Source organism: Neltuma alba, unplaced genomic scaffold (assembly GCF_004799145.2).
Source record: "Neltuma alba isolate B1F8T4 unplaced genomic scaffold, ASM479914v2 tig00013328_pilon, whole genome shotgun sequence".
Classification (NCBI taxonomy): Eukaryota; Viridiplantae; Streptophyta; class Magnoliopsida; order Fabales; family Fabaceae; genus Neltuma; species Neltuma alba.
The window spans coordinates 362583-379752 of NW_021637602.1; the positions used below are offsets into that span (position 1 = coordinate 362583).

Genomic DNA, 17170 nt, shown 5'->3' on the forward strand with positions numbered 1-17170 from the left:
GCAAAATTTAATTAAGAAATAAATTATATATCAATGAATTAAAACAATTTCTATATAAATTAAATAGTTGTCAAATTTAAAAAAGTTAAATAAATACTTACCCTCAAATTCCATCTCAAAACCGGCCTGACGTCTAGGAGCAAGACGTTGCTCAGCATGGGGATTCTCATTCCCTTGAACCTGCTCCTCCTCCTCCTCCTCCTCCCTCCTCCTCCTCAACAGCATCAGCATCAGCATGGGGTTGTTCATCTCCAATAAAATGAGCCTCCTCAGTCGGCTCGATATCGTCCTGCTCCATAAAGCTGAGGAGATCCTCCTCGTGAGATCGTAGTCATGAATTCTGGGGAATGGCTCACCAGCATCATGACTACCATCACGACGATCCTCACTGGGTCCTGCCCTCTCAGGATCAACTGGCGCCTTCCCTGGTCGACGACTCATCCTAATAACAACAAATAGTAATTATTTATAAATAAAATAAAAAGAGAAATTATTTATAAACAAAAATATAATAAATTAAATAAAAAAGAATAGAAATTATTTATAAATAAATTACTATTTCTACCTAAAAATAGGGATCTGCAACTGAATCCGAACTCGGATATGTTTTGTGGAGAGAATTCGGCAGAGCTTCGCTTCACGAACGAAACAGTGAAAATGACCGTGGGGGGTATATATAGGCAGCGAATTTCTAGCAGTTTTACCCAAACCGCTAGAAATTTCTAGCGGTTGTCGCTAAAACTGCTAGAAATTTCTAGCGGTTGGCCGTCGTATTTAGGGCACCTCGGGAAATATACAAATTTTCTAGCGGTTTCTGAGTTAACCGCTAGAAATTTCTAGTGGTTTTGGCGACAATCGCTAGAAACTGCTAACGGTTATTAAAACCACCTCGAGAGAATTAAATATTTTTTAGCGGTTTTATCAAAAACCGCTAGAAAAGTGTATGATTTACTAGCAGTTCACCGAACCACTAGAAAATTGGACGACCCTTTACATTTTCTAGCGGTTTGATCACCCAAACGACTAGAAAATAAACACTAGAATTTTGGCGCCAAGTTCGCGTCAAAACCTGGGAAGAGTTCTAGCTGTGATTTTCTAGCGGTTGGCATATAACCGCTAGAAAATTACGGGCCCCACAGTCTTTATGGTCAAAGCGATGCTAATTTCTAGCGGTTTGTCGTAAAACCGCTAGAAATACATAAATTTGTAGCGGTTTGTTTGAACTGCTAGAAATGTTCCGCTGCTAACTTGCTATTTTCTTGTAGTGCTTCTTAATGCCCCAACAAGAAAGCTATGATCGTGTTGGATAATGGGGACATTACAAGTGTTAGCTCTAGTGATGATGACATGTACTATAAATAATGTTACAAGTGTTTATGAAAATAATATTCATAAACATCTCGCCACATGTTTTCCTTTTGCTTTGTTTTTTCTCCATCACTATTGATTAAAGCCTTAATCTTTATTTTCATTCCAATTTACTTTTGCTGTTGGCTTTCTTTTTCATTTTATCATCGATAACATATTATACAACAATGGACTTTCTGAGAACTGAGAGTTCTACTTTCTGTGAAATTACCAACGAATGCAAGCTTCTTGATTTCCCAATAACATAGTTGTAATTGGATTGTTTGTAATATATTAAGATCTTTTTTTAAAAGAATTAGAAAATTTAAATCCTCCCCCATCGGAGAAGGGAATAAGTTTGAAATATTGTTCACAAATATTCAAAATCGTAATAAGATGCAGCACACAGCCATAACATTAAAACCCAATGGAAGCCAAAGTATATATAATCCCTAAAAAATTATTAATCACTAAAGGTAAAGTGAAATAATCAGTGATCTACTAGCATTTAAAATTACTTATCACTGTTATCTTATACAATATTTTGCAATGTGCAATTAGGAAGTATTAATTGCTCGAAACGATCATATAATATTTTGCCAAAGTTCCTAAGAATTTCATATAAATTAAGCATTTTGAGAAAGCACTTGGAATTCCCATACTGTCTTTGTATACCTTTCTAAAAAAGGCAAATGACACCAAATCTTGGATTCAATGCAATATTAATAAATCAAATTAATTAGAGAAACCTATTGAGATTAATTTGTTAACATGGGACTTATTTGTCAAATCACTAATGCATTTAGCCATAGTTGGATTTGAATGCTGCCAAAGGAAACGGATAAATGAAAAAGAAAAACAATCAAAAGTGAACGAGGTTTTCAAGAAGAGGTGAAGTTGGTAGTCAAGATGATACAATTTGACCAGTTTATTTTATTTTATTATTAGAGATTATGAATAATTAATTATTTTATTATATTCATTATTATTCAGCATAATGACAACCAAATCACAATTTAATATTTCATTTTCTACATCATCCATCCTTGGGGGCGTCAAAATAGACGGACTTTGAAATCACTTTTAGCAAAATGCTAAATGAAGAATCAAATATTTCACCATTTTTTTCACAAACAACTCGCCAACTACTACAAATTATATAAATATATATATATTTTTCTTTTATAACTTGACTTAAACAGTTAAAATGTTTTAGCCATTTGCTATTGATTCCTATTTTTAATCATCGTTTGTATATCACGTGGAATTATTTCCTTAAAAAAGCCTCACTTTTTTACTTCTAGAATAACTGAATAAGAAGCCATCCATCCATTTTCTCTCCTGCTAGTATATACCTAATTTTCTTTCCAAGGTGAGAAAGCTCAATTTTCGCTATAATAAAAAGTAATTACTATAATTAATACATCTCATTATTTAGCATAATCACTGCAAGAAATAATAATAACTTTAAATAATGACTTTCAATTGCGACATTTTTCTGCAGTAATAATAAATGTTGCCCCTGAAAATGTATTTTTAGAGGCGATTTTTCAGAGTTGATGCTGAAGGTCAATTTTCGAAAATGAAACTTTCAGCAGCACTGCTGAAAGGATGAAGATATTGTGTTTAGCAAAGTATAAACTTCCAGTCATGAAAACAATTGCTAAAAGGTGTTTTCAGTAACAATCTAATGTCGCTACTGAAAGGTGCTTTTAGTGGTGACCTCTATTGTCACCATTGAAAGGTGGTTCCAAATGTTGCCACTTAAAGCAAATTTTTGTTGTTGCTAAAGGGTTTCTTAGTGGCGACTTTTGTTGTCGTTAAACCTACACTTTCACAGGCGACAAAGTATTAATAACAATCGCTATAGAAATGATTTGGGGCAGCTTTTTGTTGCTGTTAAAAGTCATTTTTTTAAGGAATGTTAGGAATACTTGTAAAAGAGTATATGTGATATTAGTTACAAATAACTAATTAAAAATATTTTCTTAATACTAATGAATTAGTTAAAATTGTTAGGGCTGAAAGAGAGCATATGATGTGGGGTAAGTGTTTACAAAATACAGGGATAGAGGAGGTAGTTTCAAATAAAAATGAAAAAAAAAAAGTGTAGCAGAAGTGAGTTGCCTGGTCCTTTTATGTTGTTCCAATATTGGAAGGAGACTTTTTTTGACCAGAATATTGGAAGGAGACTTTGAATCATTGAGTTGAAGCTGTTTTCAAAATCATCACCTTTGCCTCTGACAAGCCACCCACACTTCATTGAAATTTTTGCATTATTAACGGGAGGCCTCAAATCTAAAGGGAACCCGATTGTATTTCCTTAATTGCACCATATCACAGGGTTTCTTTGTTTCCAAAACATGACCCAAAGGTGACAACACTTTCTTTTCTTCTCACCATCAATCGAACCTTCCTAATCGCCCGGCGATAGTTGGTATTTGAAGCAAAATCAAACCTTGGGTTTAGTGGAATAATAAAACTTACTTTCTAGCAGAATGCATAATCTAATTCCCCACATTTCTTCACAAGGAGGTATGTCTATCATTGGTAAAGCTTTTCCTTTATCATCTAGACAACGATCAATTTGATTCTCAAACCTTGACGATTTTAGTGGAATAATAAAACTTAATTTCTAGCAAGGAAACTGGTTCCGTTGTTTGACGGAGGGAGTGGCAATTTTTCTTTGAAAAAATGCATGTGAATGGGAAGAAAAGTGTGGAAGTTAAATATGGAAGATGTTCTTCAGGCTCATAGTTAGGTTCCCTAACAGATTCCACAACATGAGCCTTAGGCCTGGGCTGATCTGCTGACTGAAATAGATTCAGGAATATGAATATGGAGCGTAGATGTCGCAGTATTCTATCTCATATAGCAGGACTAGTAAGCTCATTGCTGTCTTAGCTTTCTCCGTCTAAAACCAAAACCTGGAATTGGTTTGAATGCATAAGTAGAAGCAAGCATTATAATGCAATAAACTCAAAGGGGGCTCATCTAAATTCAATTTTGAAACCAATCTATTGTCTTTCAGTTCTTGGTACGTTCTGCTAATTGTATTTGTTCCATTTTGCTTTGGGCATGAAATGATTTTGTGGATAGTGCTAAAACGCTTTCAAGTGTTTTTAGGAATAGGCATATGAAAACAGAATATAGTGATCCTAACCATTTAATTGAGAACTTATAATCACAAGGCTGCAATTTTGGATCTCAATCATAACACCAACTTTGAAATTCATTAATAATCAACAGATAAGGGATATTGTCAGATTACAATATCACGTACATTGCATCATCTGCACTGAACTACATCCATGAATAATCTAGTTTGACTTCATCTTCTGGGCATAAAGCTGAGGTTTCACGTTCTGTGATAGGAGTCCGAGAGGTTTCACTCTGTAACAAAGTATATTGTGCAAAAGTATTCAAATAACAATTTGTTCATTCTTAAAAGAGATTTAATTTTGTGGTTCATTATTAACTTCTTTGTACTAATGAGAAGTAACAACAATACCAGCACAAAAATATTACAAAAGAGACTATGGAGCGAAAGCAACTTGCCACACTAGAGTCGTTCTAAATCACCTTCGCGAATGAAACGCCATCCACACTTGATTGACTCTACATCAACCAATCTTAATGGAGGCTGTTCCCAACCAGTACAAAATTTCAAGCGAATCTCACTGTAATTCCTTGATAGTTCACCTCTGTTTTCCTCTTCAATTTTCCAAAACGCTATCCATAGATGGGAAGATTTTATTTCTTTCTCATGTTCACGTGTCCTCCCTTGAAGGGACACATACTTACCATCGGAAGCTTTGAAATCAAACCCCAAGCGAGGCAAACAAATCTTATCATCAATTACTGTGCACAACCCAATTCCCAACCATTCATCTTCAGGCATGTCTATGGTTACAGAGGCTTCACGTTTCTCATTCAGACGAAGATGATTCTGATTCTCAAACCATGATGGTATTTCACTCCCTGGAATAGTCACTGAAAAAGACTTAATTCTCCTTAATTCTTGAGCATGCTGGCCATCCCAAAACCAAGAAATTTATCATGTCACAAATTGTATAAAATTAACAACCCAAGATATGTATGGATTTGTGGATGGAAAACATAAAGACAAGTGTTTACATACCTGTTCAATTGAAGCAAAGAGATGTAACAATTGTCTGTCTGACAAAGTTCTCAATGAACCACATTCTCCGACATCCATTAGATTTAAACTCGGCGAAGGCTGTGGCAAAAATTGAAGCTTTGGGCAAGAATTCAAATAAAAAGACTGTAGATTCAAAAGATTAGAAATGCAGCCATCAGGTAGATTCATAAACACGTTTCCACTCAAATCTAATGTCCGCAATGATGATAAGCCATTGAGTTCATTAGGAATGATCCCATCAACAATATTGCAGTAGCTCAAATCTAATTCTGTCAATGATTGAATATTGAAGATAGAAGCAGGCAATGTTAAGTACTTAAGAGATGAATGACTCTGAAACATTTGGCTCCAAAGAAGAGACCACACACTTGAATTGGAAGTTGGATTTTTGCATCCATGAAATGCTAGTGCCTTTAATTTTTTTAAATGACAAATAGAAGAAGGTACTTCTACGATAGCTGTTCCACTTGCATCAAGCTTTTCCAAGGCTTCATTTTCATTGAGCTTTTCTGGTAATGCAGAAAAATTTGAGCAGCATGAGATATCAAGAACTTTCAGACGCTTCAATTTGTGAATGTCATGGGGAAGGCCAACAAGCTTTTGGCAACCCCTTAAATCCAAAGTTTCAATCCCTGTTAAGTATCCAAGGGACTTAGGAAGTCTGGTTACACTTGTCTCTTTGACATCAAGTGTTCTAAGCTTTTCCATATTTTCTTCAAATTCCGGAAGAATTCTTACTCGAACACACCCACAGAGAACTAATTTTTCTAGAGAATCCATTTCCAATTTTTGGGGAAGGACTTTAAGATTAATGCAACCTTTCAAATTTACTTCAACAAGACAGTGAAGCTGTCCGAGTGAAGAATGAATTTCAACAAGTGATGTGCAGCCTTCAAGAATCAGTCTTTTTAAATTATGATATCCAACAAAATTTGGAGTTTGAAGGAGATATTTGGAATGGCTTAAGTCCAAAATCTTTAGCTTCTTCATAGACTAGTCAAATAAATGGTACAAGAAATCAGTCATAAAAAACTTTAGTTTCAACAGTAATTTATGTGAGAATGCTTATAAAGTATCTAACCTGTTTATCATTAGAAAGGCGCTTTATTTTGCTATTGTGCATTTTGAGATATCTGATTTGATCCATCTTCACATTAGAAGGAAGAGATTCCATAGGATATCCATACCAATGAAGAACTTTCAATATTCGAGGAAGACCTCTGAAGGGAAGGGAAAGATTAAAATTACTTGATATGATAAGCATTCCAAGCAAACACAATTTTAAAAAGGCTTCAGGATTCCAATCTACTTCATCTTTCTCAAAGCTATGAGGCAGAACCATGCCTTCCGTTGCTTCAGTTCCCTAATTAAAACATCATAGTGACTAAGATCTTATCAGAAAATGTGAGCAAATAATGAACATAGAAATTCAGCACCAAAAAAAAAAAAGAATATTATTATTTTTGGAAAATTAGGTTCTCACCATGTCACTTTCCATTAGTTGGTCAATGTCATTGGGAAGCCACAGTCTACTGCGTCTTCCAACAATAATAGGAGATTCCTCAATAACAATCAGTCTACCCATCTCTTGAATCAAATCATGCATCTCTATATATGTAGTACCGCCAATCTCAATTTCAGCAAGCAAAGATTTTTTTCGAAGGCTACCTAAACTAGCTGGAGCAGGAAGTCCACAACCTGCCAATATTTGAATTATTTCATCTTTTCCCCACCTGTTAAAAAAACAGGCAATATCTAAAAATATTGTCTTTTCTGCACGATTCAGTTGATTGTAGCTTATTCCAAGTATCTTAAAAATGTCATTATTTGAATCTTCTATCAACAATTGCAAAGCATCTACCCATTCTGTTAAATCATCTCTACCACAAAGGAAGGAGCCTAAAACACAGAGAGCCAAAGGAAGGCCATGTGCATAACCAATTGCTGATCTAGCCAACTGCCAAAATTGATCTTCATTAGCAGGGACACCTCTTCCTCCAAATGCTTTCTGATAAAAGAGTTGAAGAGATTCTGCATCGGTCATGGGTGTAATCTCATATATTTCATCAACTTCATGACATGTCAGTAAGTCTAAATCTCTAGTTGTTATGAATATTCTACTGCCATCACCAAACCACTTTCGGCTTCTAGCTAAACTCCGTAACTGTCCTAGATCACTTGCATCATCAAGGACAAGCAAAACCTTTCTGTTGCGGAGAAGGTATCCTAACATGTTCTGTCCTTCATACGTGTCTTCAATATGTAAGTCTTTTACGTTGAAATGTGAAAGCAGTAGTTTCTGCAAGTGAAGTATGCCATTTCTTTCAGCTGAAACCTCCCTAACATTGGCAAGAAAACAAGGAAAATCAAACAGGTGATGGAGCGTCTCATAGATAACTCTAGCAAGAGTGGTCTTGCCAACACCGCCCATGCCCCTTATTCCTATAAACCGAACGTCATCCAACCCTATCCCTGAGATTGAAAGCATTTCGTCTACCCTCGGCTCAATTCCAACCAGTGCATCACTATGTGCCTTGACAGGTGGCAGTACAGAACGAAGTTGGCCCCATAAATTTTCAACCACATCCATAATGAGTGCTGCTTCGTCCCTACAAACACAATTTTTTCCGTCAAGCATATTACTTGCCATCAAACGTGCCATGCTAATTGCTACTTATTTTCTTTTTAATTTTTAATATATATAAAAAATTCAAGGGACCCCAAAGCGAAAGTAAACAAGAAAGGCGTGCATGAGCGTGGCAGAAAATTAAATATGATAAATATTTAATGATTGATCTACATATAAATGAATAAGGGAGCCAAACCAATTTTTGCATCATCATGCGTGATTTTTTTAATCTTGTAAAATCTTTCCATTTTAAAAATTTTAACTTCGAGCACTCCAAGTTTTAGGGGTGAAGAAAACTTTCAATGATGAGAGAAATTACATTATAAATATTTTAATTGAAAACTAATTTTCTTGACTTAAAAAAATAACTAACAACAATCACTCTTCTGTTATCTTTAAATATAAGCAACATTTTCAAATTATTTAAACTTTTATAGCAAATTTTCTATTTTACCCTTATTAAAGAATTAATTTAATATATATTTTTTTGAATTAATTAATCTGCAAGTCCTTATAGTTTCAACTAATTTTGAATTAGGTCCCTATAGTTTTTTTTCTTTTATCAAGTATTTTACAACTTTACGTTTTTAATTTATAAGGTCCTTGCATTATTTTTCTTTTTATCAAGTCCTTATAAGTTGACCTTATTTTAATTAAGTCCCTTGAATTTTTTATTCTCTATTTTACAAATTCTAATAGTAGTATTCTATAAACATAAAATGTATATATTATTTAATATTAGTTTATAAACAATAATATTCTAAAAATATGAATATTATAATAATTTTATTTTTTTAACAAAAAAAGTAATTGTTCCGAAACATTTCCTGAATTAGTTATTTATATTACTTATTTTTATTTCATATAATTATTAATCTAATTTAATTATTAATATTTTATATTTCAGCATTAATCTATTAATTAATTTTATATTTAATTAATAATAAAAATTAAAACTACATGGACCTTATTAAAAATTTAATGAAATTATAAGGACTTAATAAAAAGAAAAATAAGTGCAAGGACCTAATTAAAACAGATGAAAATATAAGGACCTGATAAAAAGAAAAAAAACTACAAGGATCTGATTCAAAATTGGTTGAAACTATAAGGACTTGTAGATTAATTAACCCTTTTTTTTCCTCAAAACATCATTTTTTAGATAATAAATGTTTTGAATGTTATATTTTAACACAATATCTCTTTATCACGTATTTTTTCTCTTTCATAATTCTTTTCATTTTAATATTTTTTTACTTTCTTTTTTATACTTTCTCATAAATAAGAATATTTTGAAATTTGTTTTTAACTTCTATACATTTATGGTGTTTAACCAAGCCTTTTGTGAAAAGAAACCCAGAGATAAATGTTAGGAAGAATTACAATAAGATCCCAAGCAAGAAAAATAATTGAAAAATAAGTATCAGAAGCCGTCATTCTTCACTATAAGACTTGTCATTATATACTGTTGAGGTTGTTATTGAGACTTTTTAGTAATTATTTTTTTTCCTGTGAGACTTGGTTGCAATTCCCCCTAAATGTTAAGTCCTGTGCAGTTGCATCGAGTTTTTAAAAAAGCCATAGATCGTACATTATGTTATTAAATTTAATAAGAAAATAATGACGCACAAAATAACCCATGGCTTTGCTTCACAAATAGAATTATATAGATATATAGCTGGCAAATAAAATTATCTAGGTATATAGATTCTTCTCTTTAAAACATTTTATAACAAACATTTTCAACATATAATCATCAGGTGAAGTATGAAGTAATTATAAAAAGATTTATGAATTTGATAGTATGAAGTAGTTATTAAATTTTTTACTGTCAACTAAAAAATTCTCTCTCTAAAAAGAACATGAAAACACATGGAAATATGTTGGATGCACCTATATATGCCATGTTTGATGAACTAATACAAATAATTTATACAAGTAATTCGATTTCATTATATGATAAAAAAAAAATACCGGTAATTACGGGTATCAAAACCAGCTAAATGGGCCACTTCTGTTAGAGAATCCCTCCATTTTTTCACCTTCGACTGGGGCTTACCGCGTGCAAGTTTGGCAAAAGCTTCACCAAATATTCCTCGTTGGTTTATCACATCTGGTGGATGTACACGATAAAAGATAGGGAAAACTATTTGATCTGAGTTATTTCTTGAGGTAAGAATATGTTGGAGCTCATCTAAACACCAAAAAGAAGAAGCATAATTTTCAGAGAGAACAACAACTGCAAAGCGAGATTCTTCAATTGCTTGCAGCAGTTCTTGTGAGATAACTTCTCCTCTTGTAAGTCCATAGTCTATAAAAACATGGAATCCTCTCCCACCCAACGCTTGATACAAGTGGCTTGTGAAGCCTTCACGAGTGTCTTCACCTCTAAAACTTAAAAAAACGTCATACTTCCAGGTTCTTCGAGTTGGATTGGAGCTAGAAGAATCTGAGGAAAATGCTTCTTTGTTATTTCCCATAAATGTTTGAGCCAACTTGTGAAGAATAATTTGATCAGCCACTAATAATATACCACGGCCTACAACAACTGAAGGAAATATCTTGGATGATCAGAATATGAGATGGTGAGAATAGGAGGAAAAAAAGGAGTAGATATACAATATATGCCGACCTGGGCTGACAGCTGTATGAGGGAATTGTCTAAACTGTAAAGCTTAAAATATATTTATATATGTATGTGTGTGTGTGTGAGCTTCAAGGCTCGCGACTGACGGCACGCATGTGATCTTTCCCGGAAACTTCTTGTCACTGTATGCCCAAAGAGCTAAATGCTTTTTTTGACCAAGGACTTGGAAAAATGAATGTGAAAGTAAGGAAAATACTACTTCCAATTCTAATTGATTTATTTCTTATAAATAAGCTTGGATCGGGGCATTCTTTCCATGCTCCATCCCGCATGATTGCGACTTGTGTCGCCATAATCAAGTCAACCCCGCGTATGCTACAACTTCTAATGTATCAAAAGAAAAGTTATCTTTTCATGCGGGAACCACAATATGTCAGCTTTTAAGAGGTGTTTGGATAAAACTAAACTATGATTTGAAAAATAGCTTCTGAGAGAAAAGTTATTTTTGAAAATAGATTTTAGAAAAATATATTTTATGAAAAAGTGATTCTGATAAAGTGAGAGTGTTTGGATAATTATCATCAAAAGTCTTTTTTTTATGTGCATATTACCAAAAAGTATGTTAGTTGAATTAGTTAATATGATATATTTTTTTAAAACATCATAAACATCTTTTTTAATTTCTTCTTTCTTCTCCTATTTGATTATTGTTGAGGGAACATTAATAAAGTTAATTTGAAAAAATTGATAATCATATAAAATAGGTCTTATATTTAGGACTAATATTAACTTTTTAATTAGATCCTATATTAATCACCGGAGGAGTAATAAATTGTTAATATTTTTTACCAACATAATAAATAATATAATTAATTAATTATTAATATGTGCATATATATTTATAAAATATAAGATTAAATATGTTTACTGTTGGTTTGAGTATTACTGCACATTTACTGTTGGTTTGAAGGCATGAAGCTTTGTGTATTCCTGTTTACTTTTGACAGTGTAAAGGCAACAAAAACGTTCAAAAAGCGAATTTTTTTTTGTTACAGTAAAACCATGGTTTTGATGGGGAAAACCATGGTTTTATGACAAACCATGGTCTCAGATAGGGCTGAGCAATGGGCGGGGTGGGCTAATTCGAAGGTTAGCCTATAGCCCGCCCATTTATTCATAAATGGGCATGGGCTAACCCATAACCCGGTAGTAGCTTATTTAGCCCGTATTAAATGGGTTACGAGGCAGCCCATTTGGGCTAACCGGGTTACGAGGTAACCCATTTATTTTTTTAAAATTTTTTTTCAGTATAGTTATTTTGTATATGTAACCTTATGAAGCTGTCAATAAATTTTGCATGCCAAATAGCAAATCAAATATGAAATAACATCAATCATATTCAATCACCCAACCTCACTTAGATTTGCAAACAATCAAAGTCTGATAAAATCATAAAAGTAGTCACCAATCATAAAGTCTCATAAACTTTGAAAGTTCCAACTTTCACCTAAAAGATAAAATAAAAGCTTAGACAAGCATAAGATTTGATAAAAGATGAATGAGAAACAATATCATCAATTAAATGAAGAATAAAATATTTTTAAAAAATTAAAACTTAAATGGGCGGTTATGGGCAGCCCGATACCTTGCCCATAGCCCAACTCGTTTAATGGGCTACCTTGCCCATTTAAGCCCGTCCGTTTATAATTTCTTATTTGGGCTAATTGGACGGGCTTAAATGGGCAAAAATTTCATGGGTCATGGGCGGGCTAGTGGGTAATGGGTTTGTTACTCACCCCTAGTCTCAGAAAATTATGGGGTGTTTGGATATTTTTTAGGGCAAATCTTAGTTTGTACTCTAAAAGTACTTTTTCCAATTTTTCCAAACAGCAAGGCCATGGGCTCTGCAGACTGAAATAGATTCAGGAATCTGAGTATGGTCGCAATATTCTATCTCAGACATTAGGACTAGTAAGCTCAGTGCTGTCTTTCTCTATCTAAAACCAAAACATGAAATTGGTCTAAAAGCATCAGTAGCAGCAGGCATTATAATGCAATGAATGCAAGTCAGTTTAATCTCTAGTTATTAGTTGAAGTAGACAGCAATTGGGTAAAGAAATGATAAAACGTGAAGAACCATGATGAGTGCTTACCAAATGATATTGGTTATTGTATTTGTGGCCTTCCTCTGTTAGATTTTATCCAATAAACTCAAAGGGAGCTCATCTAGTTTCAATTTTGAAACCAACGTATATTGTCTCTCACTTCTTCATACATTCTGTCAATTTTATTTGTTTAATTGAGAAACTAATACATTGATTTTTTAATTGTAAAAACAATTTTAAGTTAAATGTATATAATTTTAAGTTTATTATTAAATGTAAAAAAATTGTAACTTAATGTATATAATTTTAAGTTTATTATCAAATAATCAATGTCATTGTGCTCAGCATTTTGAACACAACTTTAGGGCACTTGATTGCAAAATTGCAAACGCTTTCTTCTTCTACATATCTCTTGACCACTCTTTGGAGGGGTGTCAGCTGCTCCTTGGGTCCTGCCCCTCTGCTGCCCTTTCATACAGGAAGTTCTTCCCAAATGTTTTTTTGTGTGGTGCTTTTGTTATTAGATTCTACATAAAATGAGTGACATTTTAATATCTTATTTACAAAAAATGGTTTAGTTTTCAATTATTTAGATTGCAATTAAATTAACTCGTTTGCTCTTATGATATATAGAATACCAGAGATTGTCTATTAGGATTCATAAAATGTTAAAAAGAATGTCTTAATAAGAGAACTAAAGGTGGTCTAAATGAGATTTGAACAGTAATAATATTATTCAGTATGTATATTAATTTGTGATGGCATATTCCGTCACAATTCTATCGCAAATGTGCGAGGGAATTTCCGTCACAAATGTCACAAAGTTTGCAACGGAATTTCCGTCACAAATCTGTCACAAATTTTGTGACTGAAATTTTGTCACCAATTAGCAGCGGACCGTTCCCTCACTAATCTGTCACAAATTTGTGATCGATTATCCATCACAATTTTGTTGCAAAATTAGCAACGGAGTCTGAAATTCCATCGCAAACCAAATTAGTGACAGCTTTTTTAGCAACAAGTGTTCTGTTGCAAATTCCGTCACAAATCAGTTTGTGACAGAGTAGCGACGAAAATTCCATTGCTAATTTGATTAGCGACAGAATTTTTGTCGCTAATCTTTTTTTTTTTTGGTAGTAACATAGGAGCATTGGGATATGACCATCTTGCATAATGTGTTGCAGCCCCAGTCACCACTGTGACGCAATCTAATCACAAAATAATTAGGCTGCCTACTGCTACATCGTTTAGTTATGAAGTTATTAATTATTAATATCATCAATACATTATTTGCAAATTCAAATTATATACCTCCGTCTTTATCTATGGCTTTGCTTTTTATTTTATATATATATATATATATATATATATATATTCTTACTAAACCTTGCTAATACTCCACTGTTACATATAACAAACAAAGATAATTAATTTCTCGTTGTTTTTTTCATTTTTTTTCAACTTTATTTTTGCCACACATTCATTCAATTTACAAAAAGCCAAAGTTTACACTACTTTCTCCAATATTGAATATAAGAGCCATACAGCTATTTTACAGATATTAAAAAAATTAAATTAGTTATTTATAACAGATGATTTTTGGTTTTCTTAAACTATTTTGTTGAATTATATATATGCATTGAAACAATCCATTGATTAGGAACCTCTTTAATATATGCAATTAATAAAGGTACTTTGAGAAATTTTTTTTACAAATTTATAAAGTAAAGCAAATTTAAATCTTATATTTAAAATTAAGATGGATATCTGATTTAACTCCGATATTTAGAATGGGAGTTGGGAATTTGTTTTCGTCTTCCGCCAATACTTTTTTATTTTTCCTTACTATTTTTGTGTATTTACCAATTAATTTGAAAAATCAAATTCTTGCAAATTACTACTTTTCCTAATCAAATTATTGCAAATTCCATCTTCTCCGCATTTTTTGATTAAAAGTTATGTAGATTATATTTACATTTTTTATTAAAAGATAATTAAGTGATTTTTAATTTTATTGAAAAAGTATAATTGCTTATTCTTGCACGTTAACATCCTGAACTTTTATTTTTCAGTCGAAATATTCTTTGGGACGGTATGTTCTCAAATCTCAAGCCTTCTATCCCGTAAAACCAAAAACTAGTTACAATTATGATACTCCTCCTATCCTTAATAAAGGACCTAATTGTTAAGCTAATTTTGGTCCTAAATATAAGATCTATTTATCATGTTTATTAATTTTTTTTAAATTACTCTTATGGATACTCCTTCAATCATAATCAAGAAAAAGAAGGAGAGGAGATATTAATGAAGATGATTATGGTGTTTTAGGAAAAATATGTCATATTTTGTATAATTAACTAATTTATCTAACTTTCTTAATCTAATCAAATTAGTTAAATATGTCTTATATTAAGGATTGTAGGAGTATTAGATATTAACACTCCAGGTAATAATAATTTTGCTAACATTTTTTTTGCCAACAATTTTTTTAACTGCATACATTTGGTCGTATCTTCCTATTGTCTTAAGATTCCAACCCCAACCAAATCCTCCCATTGGATGAAATAAATTACTCATTTTTAAAAATATGGTCAACAAGAAAAAATAAACAAAATAAAATATCAAAAAAAGAAACTTTTCAATCGGAAGCCTAATTTCTTGAGGAACAGAGATGCATGGGCTGGTACCTTTGAGAACTATTTTTACATTCGAGATACTCCTCGTGATGATTGTCCAGGTTTGTACAGCATCTTTTTAACTTGATTGCCATAGTCTGGGGAGGATTCATGACTCAGGTCCTTTAATTTAAGAACCCTTCTCTGCTGCCCAGACTCTGTGTCATTATATGTTTCGATGTTCATAATGAACTTCAAATTCTCGTTTAGAAACTTGGAATATTGTTCTGAAACTTAGACAGAGCTCATGGTTCTGGTACATGCTGTTTTAATATGCTGTATATCTTGAAGCATCTCCGTATTTTAGTTTTTCATTGATCTTGATCTATGAGGGCAGAAACTTTTGCCCTTGGCTGGGCATTAAACGCCCTGTTGCAGAAATTTGCGGCTTCTCTTTTGCTTACTGTAATAGGAAATTTTATGTTTCCACTTCTGTGTCCTTCTTAAATTAACCCAACCCACTGAAGTTCGTTTCATCTGAAGTTTAGAGGGAGGGAGAAGTCACCATTCCACACTCTCTCTCCCTAAACCTCAGGTAAAGTGAGTTCAGAGGATCAGTTTTAAAACTGGCTCTAGAAGATAATATGATGTGAATGGTAAAGAAACAAAATATGAACCAGATAGAATCATATAAGGTGGGAATTAGGTAAGCGAAATCAAACATGATGTTGGGTATGATTCACCCAGCAGTGTGTCCAACATGCTCACATACACGCATCATTTACTTGATGTAGTTGTCTTTTGCGATCACGGTTCAGCGAAGAAGTTTTCTAGCATAGAAGCTTGCTGCTTTTCATTTTCTACTATTTTAGCAATTATATTTCAACATTTCCCCAATGACTTTTCAGAAACGCTACCTGAGGTGAAGACAGCACAGAGGCCATGGGGACCTAGAGGAGACAAGGAGCTTTCAGAATTCCAGGTTGAACTGATCCAGCTCGCATCGCAGCTCGTCGGTGACTATGTGCTCAAAACCTATCCAGATATTGGTAAAAACCATGACAGTGGAAGAAGCTAACAGATACGCAGAAGATGCAGTGAAGAGGTTCCTGGAAGCTGGAAAGGCTGCTCTCAGAGCTGGCGCAAATGAGTCTGCCATTGTCACGATGAGACCTTCCCTTACCAGCAGAGTTGCTGCTGGAGATAACCAAAACTACTTGAAAAGCCAGTAATTCTTCCATCACACGGTATGTATGTATATATTAGACTTTAATCCATTCCATGCCAAAAACAAAAATTATGTATAGATATTTTCTAATGGCACAAAAACTTAGGTAATATGTTCTATATGATTGCTATTGAAGTTCACTGAAAAGTAAACAAAGAACTTTTTAATGAGTTAATATTGTGATGATGAAATATATCAATAAAATATATTTGTATTAGTTGAAGAATTTGATTGGAAACATATTTTGAATTGGGATAAAGGTCATTTTTGCCTCGGAAGTTTCCACAAAGGAGCTCCGGCTGCCAGGAAGTTTTTTTAAGTGCAGTGTAGCCCCGGAAGTTACAAAAAGGTAGCAATGTGGACCTATTTAAATAGAAACTTAACGTTTTATGTTAAGTGACACTGTGTAGCTCGAAGGACCATCCCTGCGAATGACGTGGCATTTAGTTGGATGGGAAATATGGAGGCAGGATGGACACGTGTAAAATGTAGTGAAA

General features: G+C 33.1%; 1 protein-coding gene and 1 pseudogene across 1 annotated transcript; one reads left to right on the plus strand and one right to left on the minus strand.

Moving 5' to 3' along the window:
- Positions 1 to 4909: 4909 nt before the first annotated feature.
- On the minus strand, positions 4910 to 10618 carry LOC114736330 (TMV resistance protein N-like). The gene is made up of 5 exons (XM_028924118.1): positions 10113 to 10618; positions 6993 to 8118; positions 6591 to 6872; positions 5489 to 6502; positions 4910 to 5377 (listed from the first exon to the last, which is right to left on the minus strand). Exons 1-5 carry the CDS (start codon positions 10616 to 10618, stop codon positions 4910 to 4912), a joined length of 3396 nt encoding a protein of 1131 aa, XP_028779951.1.
- Positions 10619 to 11826: 1208 nt separating this feature from the next.
- Positions 11827 to 16899, plus strand: LOC114736331 (non-specific phospholipase C1-like; annotated as a pseudogene).
- The last annotated feature ends 271 nt before the right edge of the window (positions 16900 to 17170 follow it).